At 41.2% G+C, this 11,638-nt stretch overlaps 1 protein-coding gene across 1 annotated transcript in view; it reads right to left on the bottom strand.

The window, feature by feature from the left end:
- The window catches only part of marchf4.L (membrane associated ring-CH-type finger 4 L homeolog), a 46,351-nt gene extending 36,648 nt beyond the window's left edge, over window positions 1–9,703 (bottom strand). Inside the window, exon 1 of the mRNA XM_018236845.2 lies at window positions 7,675–9,703. Coding sequence (XP_018092334.2) covers window positions 7,675–8,124 — 450 coding nt within the window. The 5' untranslated portion in view covers window positions 8,125–9,703. The remainder of the gene's footprint in view (window positions 1–7,674) is intronic.
- Window positions 9,704–11,638: the final 1,935 nt, after the last annotated feature.

Consider the following 11,638-nt stretch of genomic DNA (forward strand, 5'->3'; position numbering starts at 1 on the left):
GAAGTTACCCTTTCTGTCCTTTCTATTGATATAAAATATCTATATTCATTGGCATCCAATTACGGAGCTTATATACAAATACTGTACTTGCATCCAACAAGGTAGAAGCAATTGCAGGGATTCTTATTTGGCTGAATTAATATTTGCCGCAGGTTTATGCTGAAACAATCCAGAGCAACAAAAGACTGGAAAAGTTGTGTAACTCTAAAAAAGCAGATCCTGGAGAGGCTGAATTTTCCAAGTTAAATTGGAGGGGGTACCCCACTCTGTCACATACTAATGGGTAAATGTAACAATTTAACAATACAATTCTTCAATGTAAAATTGCAAAGAATTTGGGATTTCCTTATCTACAGTACATAATAACATTAAATGAACAGTTCAATATAAAAATAACAACTGGTTAAATAGATAGGCCGTGCAAAATAAAAAATGTTTCTAATATAGTTAGTTAGACAAAAATGTAATGTATAAAGGCTGGAGTGACTGGATGTCTGACATAATAGCCAGAACACTACTTCCTGCTTTTCAGCTTCACTTAGTTAGTGACTTGAAGGGGGGGGGCACATGGGACATAACTGTTCAGTGAGTTTTCAATTAATTCTCAGAAGAAAAAGTTATGGCCCATGTGGCCCCCCTCAACTGATTGGTTACCAGGCAGTATCAGTGGAAACCAAGAGAGCTGAAAAGCAGGAAGTAGTGTTCTGGCTATAATGTTACACATCCAGTCACTCCAGCCTTAATACATTACATTTTTGGCTAACTAACTATATTAGAAAAATTTTTTATGTTGCACAGTCTATCTATTTACCCAGTTTTTATTTTTATACTGAACAATTCCTTTAAAAGATTCAGAGAATCTAAAGATATCTCTGTACACAAGGGACAAGTCTGAAAGCCAATATCGGATGCTTGTGATTTTTGGGCCTTCAGGTGGCACCGCATAAAAAACAGACCTGCAGTGGAAATCAGTGCAAATCCCACATCTATTTTCTGTGAACACAGTTTGTTGCTGTATCCACAAATGCAAGAAACAACTTTAACATGCCCAGAAGAAATTATATATAAATCTGATCCAGAAACACTGTCACCTTCTCTGGACCCAAGTTCAATGAATAAATGGAAAACTGCCCTGTGGTCTGACCTATCAAAATGTGAAAATCTTTTTGTAAATCATAGAAGCCACAGCCTCCTGGCTAAAGCAAAGAAGGACCCTCTGGCTTGTTATCAGCACACAGTTCAAAAGCCAGCAGTATCCGTGATGGTATGGGGGTGCATTCGTGCACATGGCATGGGGAGCTACACATCTAGGTATGCACCATTAATGCTGACCCAGATATACACGTTTTGGAGCAACACATGCTGCCATACAAGTTTTCAGGGAAGGTTTTGCTTATCCTAGAAAAACAATGCCAAATTGTATTCTGCACACATTACATTAGCATGGCTCCGTAGTCTATGTAGTCTGCAGTCTCAACTTGTCACCTATTGAAAACTTTTGGTGCATTATGAAATGAAAAATACAACAAAGGAGACCCCTGAACTGTTGAGCAGCTGAAATTCTATATCAGGCAAAAATGGAACAACATTTCACTTTCAGAACTACAGCAAGTGGTCTCCTCAGTTCCCAAGCAGTTACAGAGCATTTTTAAGGCTATGGACACACAGACTTTTGTCATCGACTTTTGTCAGTCTGTGTATTTTTGCAGGCTGAGAGAAGCAGATTTGCTCAGTGCTCCATCTCCATTGATTTGAATTTGATCAGCCTGCGTGTCACACACAGTGGAGCTGAAGTTGACGTCAGCGTGTGACGCACACAGGCTGATCAAATTCAAATCAATGGAGCACGGGCACTGAGCAGATCTGCTTCTTTCAGCCTACAAAAATACCCAGACTGACAACAGCCACTGACAACAGCCTGTGTGTCCATAGCCTAACAGAAGACTGAAGCGACACAGTGGGAAACATGCCCCTTGCCAACTTTTTGGAAAAGCATTGCTGGCATCAATTCATAACGCATATATTTTTCAGAAAAACAATAACATTTCTCAGTTTCAACACCTGATATTTCTCAGTCTCAACCCCTATTTTTCAGTTTCAACACCTGATATTTCTCAGTTTCAACACCTGATATGTTGTTGAAATTTGGGGGTTAGATGATTTGAAGATCATACCATTCTCTTTTTATTTACATTTTACTCCCACTTTTTTTTGGAAACAGGGTTTTATGTAGGGAGCAGCACTGACGGTGACATATGAGTAGATTCTTTGTATATTGGTGAGGGAGCTCTCATCAATCCCCCCTATGGCCTCGCCAGGAGCTGGTACTGTATTGTGTTGGGCACAGCAGGAGAAAAGGGAGAACACAGAAGTAATTGCTTCTTGCAGCTTGAGACACAGGTGCACATGCATATATAGTCACTGAAACAGATGTTCAGTGGAAGCTGCTCATATACAGAGTAGCATGGTGCTAAACTTATGGGAGATATATACTGTATTTATATATATATATATATATATATATATATATATATATATATATATATATATATATATATATATATATATATATATAAATATATATATATATATATATATCTAAAGCACAGTCATAGACTGTGGGAGTCTAAACACAAGTTGGACTGCGTGGCAGAGGGGGCTTAAAGAGAACAACTGTCATCATAAATGTCTTAAAATCACCATACTGACGCCAAGCCCTGGCACACAGTGATACCTCAATGTAACCATTTGCTTCCTCTCTATATAAACAGCTCTGCTGCCATAAGTAACATCTCACATGGGAGGAAACTGGGCACAAACCCTTACAACTGAATGACACCATGTCGCTGCCTTTCCTATGTTATTGCAAGTTACAACTTCTCGCTAGAGGATGTTAGAGAGTCAGAACCTTGTGACGTTCTGTACAAAAGAGCAACCTTTATTTCCTCACACGTCCAAGGTGCTTGCTCAATATATATAATACACAACATGCTCTTATTTTTAAAGGTCACACTGTGACTTTCATGCTTCAGATGCCACTCTGAGTCACTGGCCATATTCATTGAAATGAGTGCAGGATCTGCTTGCCTCTGGGCACAGAAAGCAGCCAGTTTTCTCAATGTCGCTTCTATCAGCTATCAGATTTATATATATATATATATATATATATATATATATATATATATATATATATATATATATATATATATATATATATATATATATGACGTATATATATTATATATATATATATGACGTATATATATGTATGACGTAGTTGGTCAGCTTAAATATATTGCAATATATGGACAAACAATCCTTGTTTTGTTTAAAGGGTAAGGCATTTTTCAGTAGCAGTATGCACAAAATGTCTTTGTCTTAAATATATTGATAATGGGTTGAGTGCAAATTCCACTGGGGCCCTAAAACTATTTGTTCTACTCCTGAGTTCTTAGTAGCAATTCCAAACCTTACAATAATCATATCAGTGCTGAAAAGTATATCTGCCAAGCTGGGCAGTATCACTTAAGCTCCCCATAGACGCGACGATTCTTCTTGCCGAACGACCGATTTTAGGGAAGCCCGACCAATCCTTCGAAATTATCGTTAGGTTAGTGGGATTGGAACGATTGTACATCTTACGATTTTTCGGCCGACATCTGTTTTGAAATTGATCGGCCAGGTCAAAAAATCTTTGTCGGCCCCAGTGCAATCTATCTATGTTTGCAGGGCCAAGCAGGCAGCTCCCCTTTATTTTCCTGGCAAATTGGTCTTTTTAGTTGATGTTAAATTTGTACGATCGTTCCGAGAAGATCGTGGTCTCACGATCAGGATCTGATCTTTTAAAAATCTCAACATCTATGGCCAGCTTTAGACTTGAGTAAAGTTAAGAAAAGGAGCGGGCATCACTGATTCGGACTGTCTTTGTTAGTAACTTGGTGGAGACATAGGATAAAGCGACAGCTGGGATGGACACTACCTGACCTCTTTCCTACAGGAGGCTCTGAGTTACAATCCTCTACTAAAGAGTGGCACAGGTGTGTAACAAAAAGAGACAGCATCCTGAGTGACTGCTGGGGGTCCGGGAAAGTAGATGGCCCAGCGGGGGCCCTAACACATAAGCAGTTTCTCATCAGCAGTAAATCAGATTGTCTTTGTCAAAGATTGTGTTGTCCTAAAAAATGATTCTGTTGCAGGGCTCTGTGCTGTCTAGTTATGACACAGGCAAATCTGACTCTGCTACAAGATGCCACACAGAGATTCAAGTGTAGCAGCCATGCAGTTGGTGCATTTAGAGTGGAACAGCTGATGAGTCTCTGTTATAAAAGAAACTAAGTTTGCCCAGGAGCAGTAACCTGTAGCAACCAATCAGCAGGTAGCATTTACTGGTCACCTGTTTAAAATCAAACATCTTATTGGATCAGCACAGTTCCTCAAGCTAATAGGCTGGTTGTTGTTTGCTAAAGGGGACACATCACAATGCTAAAATTTCCCTAACAATCAGGGCCGGATTTCTGTGACGCGCACCCCTAAGCCGTGTGGTCCAATCACCCGGCCGAACGGTCCTAGTGCCTGCTAGCACTACCCCCGCCCACGAGCATGCATATGCGCCGGCGAACTGGGGACGCACAGCTCGGGGCCTGCTAACAATTAAAGAAATAGCAATGCCAAAAGTGAAATAGTAATGACAATATAGGGTACTATTGCCCTACACTGGTAAAAGTGGTGTGTTTGCTTCAGAAAGAAAGAAGATTCTGAAGAATCCCATTGTATACTACATATATATATTATCATCTGTTTTACCTGTGCCTTTTCTCCTTTTTCAGCTTTGAATGGCTGCCCCCTCCCTGGATACACAGCAATTTGTTTATATAAAATATTGTAGAGGTTCTAAAGCAAACACACAACATTTCCAGTGCAACTCAACAGTAAATTATATTTTCATTACTTTAGAACATTTTCATTTTTTGGTGTTACTGTTCCTTTAACTTTGGTTTAAATTTAGTGATCAGGGTCAGATATTCAATTACTGGGGGTTTTTTCTTACCAGAAATTTTTTTTTTTTGTGTGTTTTTTCTAAAATAAAGTTGTGTATGGAACTAGTTACAACTTTTGAAAGGATGAAGGAATCATATTTATTTTTAACATTGATGCCCAGTACCATTAACCCACAATCAGAAGTACAGTATTATTCCCCTTTAAATTCCATATTCATTTTAGGACTGCTGCCCAACACATATATGCCCTGACCTACATAATTTAACCTTTCTTGAAGGAACATAGAAGTTGACAGAAGATAAGGATCCTCTGGACCAGACTGTCAGCCCATTTCCTTGCTGTCTGAAAGGGCTCAGATCTCATTCACACTTGGCTGTATTTCATGCTGCTCTGATTGCTTTGTGCCTACACAAGGAATCAAAGTAATGTATTTCAGTCTTCCCTTGGCAGGTAGTATTTTTGTTAGCCCCCAACTGTTTTACCATTCCATTAATGTCTGTTCCACCCTCTTCCCATTGGTTTCAAACAGTTCAACATTCTTTCTATTGTCCCCGTGCTGTTTTTTACTCTTTGATTTGTCCCAGAAGGTTCTATTTCCTTTCTATTGCCCCAGATAGCTCCATCCTCCTTTATACCCAGAATGTTTTATCCTCTGTGATTTTTTCCGACCTTTTACATTTGTCCCAGAGTGTTGCACCCTCTTGTCTTTGCCCCAGACTGCTCCATTTTGTATTGCCCACAGACTGTTCCAACCTCTTGGCCTTGACTACAAACTGGAAAAGATACTAAGAGGTTAGAATATGCTTGGGACAGTCCAAATATGGTAGACTTCTATCTTTCAAATTATATTGTCCCCTGACAGTTCTGTCCTCTTTATATTGTCCCCAGACTGTTCTAATCTCCTTTCTTTGTTCTCAAACTGCTCTACCCTCTTCATATTACTCCAGACTATTCCACTCTCTTGTCAGAGACTGTACTGACTTCTTTAATTTGTCCACATAATGCTCCATCCTCTTGCCATTGTACACAGCTTGTCCCACCCTCTTTCCTTTTGTCTTTAAAATTTGCACCCTCTTTATAATGTCACCAGGCTGTTCCACCATCTTTGATTTACCCAGACTGTTCCACCCTCTTGCAACTGTCCACAGACTGTTCTGTTGTAACTTATTTGTATTCTCCCCAGCTGTTTTAATCTCTTTCCTTTGTCCCCAGGCTGACCCATCCTCTTTATAGTCTACTCAGACTGTTTCTCCTTCTTGTCATTTTCCAAAGCCATCTTTGTATTTTTCCAGAACGTTCCACACTATTTTTTTGCCTCAGACTCTACCAGTTCTAAATAAATAGAGTTTACACCTCTATAAACTGTTTACAAAATAGGCTACATAGTCTACAACTACAAGCCGTCTCCTTTTAAGGAGCTGGAGTCCCAGTACTGTTGCATTTCCATGGGGCTCCTTCTTCTCTAGTGGCAACTTTTGCAGCAGCCAATTGAATTTTTCTTTATCCTGCTTTATATCATTGCTCTGCGTTAGAGCCGCATGTAATATTTATTGTGAGTTTACTCTAGAGGACTCAGCTGTGATATTTGCCTGCAAGTTTGGATCAACCCAACTGGGTTTCTCAGCCTCCATATATGAAGATCGAAATCTATCAAAGCAAAGATAATGGGCATACTGCATTCCAATTGGCATGGTAACCACTACTTCTTTGCAGGCAGTGCAAGAACCTACAAAAAACAGCTGAACACCTAACTGCGATTTAATACGAGTTTTATTTTAAACAAAGGCTTGGTCTTGATTGTGATAAACACCTGGGAAACTTGACATGCTTACAAAATTGTCCGCCCCTTTAATAATCTTTATTTTTAAATCAATATAGACCTCTTAAATAGTACCAGGTCTGAGTTCTTGCAGGGTGATCCAATTGTGTACCATAGACCTCTTAAATAGTACCAGGTCTGAGTTCTTGCATATATTGCCCATATTGTTATTAAGAAAAACATACTCAGATTAAAAAAGGAAACGTTAACATATAAAAAATTTTTTAATATGATAGAGATAATGAGAAGTCTTTATTGGTTTTCCTTTCTTACATTTTGTTTAACCATCTTCCATTTTAACAACACCCTGTTTGCTAGGTAAGTGAATTCCTAGAAACCTGATTGCAGTTTAAATTCCAAACTGCAGAGCTTCAATCTAACCAGTGTTTCTTAAACTATGAGATCAGCCTTACTTGCATTTGTGGCGAGATCTTGGCTGTGATGCTCCCTCTAATTTCTTCTTGGCCATGTGTGCAAAAAAATTGTTTTGTTCACACATTTTATAATTGTGTGCTCAGTTTTTAAAAAATGTGGTCAGATCAGAATTAATACAAAAATGTTGTGTTTTCAAACAAAATTCCTCAAAAGATGCACACCTTAGAGGTAACATTGCTTAGTAGACACCTTGCTACTCTCACCTCTTCACAGGACCGGAATTGTCTCTCCCAATGGTCCTTATTTTTCAACTTCACTCTTTAGAAACCTACGCCTTCCTAACAGATGTTGTATAAAAAGGCAATATCTAACAGAAATTAAGGAACGTTATGCAGACAATAATAAGTCTTAGCCAGGATTCAACTTAGACAACCCAAGGTGCAGAACTTGCCAGTAAATAAGTACATGGGCAATGGACTCACCTGCTCAGGTCCTTGGAAACAGATCCTGCAAAGAGGTGTCCTCATACCACTGTCCAGGCTGCTGCCAAGTGAATATCTGTCTTCAGTTTTCCCTTTGCAGAAGTCATCAGAGGAGGTGGTGCTCACCATAGACATCTGCTGGTGCTGAAGTCCATTGCCAGGATAAATCCAGTCCTCCTCTGGGGTTGTGCCACCTGCTGCAGTTCTCCAGGCTCTTCCCAAGGCCGTCAATGTGTTATTATTGGAGGCCAAAGCACCCCCAGCTCCAAAGTCACATTCTGAGCTGTTCATGGGCAGACTAGGAATGGGAGGGGGGCGCCGGAGCAGGAAGACCTTCAAGTCATTGAAAAACATGCGGCAGCGGCACTTCAGCAGACCCTGATGGCGCAACATCTGTCTACAACTCAGTACACCGCAGCACCATAAAAGTAGGATGGTTCTCAAGAACATGTGCCTGATTTGTACTCCAAAATCCAAGGGTAAAAATGGGACCCAGCCAGTGTTTGTGCTTATGTAAGTTTGTGAGGTGCTCAGCCAACCTTATATATTAATTTAATGATCACTCAACATAGAATATGATCAGTTAGAAACTTGTATTGTGCTCACCATCTCTCCCAAATATCCACAACCAGTGTTGTTTGTGCTTCTACCAGGTTGTATTTTAATGACCATGCAATTGGGAATGGCCAGGTTGTATAGTGCTTTCACCTGTCTACTATTAATGACCAGACAACTGGAATACAGCAGTTATAAGGTTCTTTTGTGCTCACTGTCTACACTCTCTCCCTTAAATCACCATATTATTGGCTCAGATACAAAGTTTCCAGTCTGGCCCATGTGCTATTGGCTAGAAAAATGAGCTAGTGTCCTAAGCAACAGCAGCTTCATTCCCATTTGAATAAAAAGTGTCACCTAGTCATAAAAAAATGTGTATTATCAAAACCAGAGCAGTAACAATGACAGTATTTAGTTCAATTATAAATTATAGAACATTTGTTTAATTGTATCCTCCCTTTCTTTGCTACTGCCCTCCAATATGACATATTTGGTAAATATTTCACTTTAAAGGAGGGAGAAGCAGCACAGCACTCCTTATCGAGTCTCCTGGGAATAGAATATTCAGGGACAGGTGCCCAGGTCGGAGTAATTTACTACCCAAACAGAATCACTGTAAGGATTTAGACTCAGTCTGAGAGGTGCCAGGTGGGCTCACTGCATAGCTGCTGCCTTTATCCCACCCCGAGCCCAGAAAGCAAATTCCCCATTTCAACATTCCTTCCCTTGATGTTCTTTGTCTTGAAAAGGCTTGGCATGGCATGCAACCATCTCAATTCCAAAATTCCCCTCCACACCCCACTCTCTATGGCCAGAGATGGATAAGCTCCTACCACAGAACCCTCCTGGTCAGACAGATCCTATCCGGATTGTAGTGATGATGAAGATGATTCTCCTGCTGCTGCTGTTGCTGCCTTCCTTGCTATGAAAAGGAAGGATTCGTGTTACAATCTATAGAAAGAGAGAGAGAGAGACAATGCCAGTAGATCCTCTTATTTCTAGAATGGTAAGTAGAGAACATGCTCCTGTAATATCCTTGGGTGCAGGGCGCTGGACAGGAGCAGAGCGCAGGGGGTGGGTGCTGGGTTTAGGTGCATGGAGAGTGCGCTGAGAGTTAAGGGACGGCTGCTGCTGCTGCAGTTTCAGCACTCTGTTCCACTGGACAGCTCCCTCCCAGTCTGCCACGTCACTGTGCTGGGGGACTGACGCAGGCAGAAGGGAGAGGCAGAGGGGCTGCTGCTTCCCAGGCTTGGGGGGACTGTTCCAGTCATGTATTAACAGCTCTGTCTGGGAAGACTCTCATCCGTCTGACTTACTAGCATTTATCAGCTCTGCCTGTCTGAGTTATTGTCATGAACTAGCAGCTCTGTCTGAGTTATTGTCATTTACTAGCAGCTCAGCAGGATAGACAAAGGAGAGCAAGTGTGCCCTAGAAAGCATGGGCATAGCAGCCTGGTATCCTCAGCCTCTTTCCTGGTCTCCTAGGGAGTGTATATGTTTTATTACTCTGTTATAACTTGCTATAGCAGTCTGACTGCCTGGCAGCTCCATTGCGGTCCTTTCTAATAAGGTCTACTCTGTAAGGTAAGTCTCCCAAGCAATTAACTACTCACTACCCCACCCAATTAAACCCATGATCTGCTTTCTTCTACACTTAAAACCCCCTGGCAAGTATTTATTGCATAATGACTCTTAGGGATCCCTAAAAAATGTAAGACCCCTGGCAAATAACTGCCAGATTCAGTCATTTGGATCCCTCTATGGTGTAAGAACCCCTGGCAATTAAGTAGCCACCCCAGTGAGTGTCAGTGATCTGGATCAGTCATACACTTAGCACTCAAATAACCCCCACCCCCATTCCACATGCACCCAAATAATGACAACTGTGATCAGGGGTGAGGAGTCATGTGTAGCTGCTGCAGATGATATAATTCAATATCATTTGAAAGTCTGTAGGGTGTTTGCTGCAATACACTGTATGTAATTCCAATTGTCTAAGCTGAGGGTTGGGAGTGTGCTTTGGCCACAAAGATCAGGGCTGCCATTGGTAATCATGGGGTCCATTACTACGTACCACGGCTTCTCCCAGGGGCCCTTCTGAACCCCCTGGGTAGTGGGCCTTGCCCCAATGAAAATGCTCTTCACATGCCCCTGATCTTTCCCACTCCTTCCCCAATTATGCCAAAACTCTACCCAAGAAAGAGAAAAAGGCAGGTGAAAGAGAAGGCATGAGAAATGGAATGGCTCTAAAGAAAGGGCAATATGAGAAATGGGAAGTGAAGGTGAACATCATATTGAGAAACAAACAGACGGCACTCCAAATAAAATAAATAAGGCATTTATTCCAACATGAGATGGATCCACATCGCCTTACGCATTTTGGGAAGAAGTTCCCTTAATCATAGGCATCAAGTGGGGGAGGAACACCTGCGAGGGGTGAGTTTGGAGTGGCTCTATCTTTTTGACTGAACATAATATTGGCTAACAAATAACTTTATAAACATTAGTGGCTTTAGTGGCTGTTGTGTCAATCAACAATATATATTTCACTACTTAATTTGGCTTCAGCCCCTGTGGTGCCTTTGCCTTATTTAGCTGTCAGGGGGGGGTTAATATGGAGCAGAAGAGTGAAATACAAGTATATATACACAGTACTGCTGAGTCGATTGGGTCTAACACTATACATTCAATCGGTGATGAAAGCTGCTGATGAACCAGGAATGCTGGCAACCGCTAGACTTTCTTTTTACTCTGAGCCATTTATTTAGTAGTAATACACAAGAGCCACGAATATCCTGTAAATGATATCCTTGTAAACGGGTGAGTAGTGATGTCATCAGTTATAATCAGTGTTTAGTGTCATTTCTGTCACATGACTTACTGAAACGTGTGCCTTATAATAAATAAAGTACCCCCTGTTGTAAAATATGAGGATATTAGAAGTCACCTCTGAGTTCCAGGACCTGTATAAAATCATTTGGCCTTAAACCTCATACTTTTATATGGTCATGAAACTCTTTGGTGACGGTGAGTAGTGATGTCATTCGGTTATAAACAGTGAGTAGTGATGTCATGCCCCGCCCCCTTTGAAGTCACGACTGGCCCAGCCAATCACGCGTCATGGATCCACCCTCTTAATTGTCGCAACCCGCCCCTTCGCAGCCAGGGCCCGCCCTTTTATTCCCGCCCCATACACCAGCCGGTAGAGATTTTTCTAAAAGGTGGCAACGCTAAATGGGACTAGGGTTGCCACCCGGCTGGTAAAACACCTGCCAGGGCCGGTATAACAAATTAACAGGCAATGTAGCTGCTGGTAATTTGTAATACCATTTACAAAATCCCCTGCCCGCCGATGAAAACCTGGTAAAACACCTGCCAGGGCCGGTATAACAAATTTACAGGCAATGTA

This window comes from Xenopus laevis, chromosome 9_10L (genome assembly GCF_017654675.1).
Source record: "Xenopus laevis strain J_2021 chromosome 9_10L, Xenopus_laevis_v10.1, whole genome shotgun sequence".
Classification (NCBI taxonomy): Eukaryota; Metazoa; Chordata; class Amphibia; order Anura; family Pipidae; genus Xenopus; species Xenopus laevis.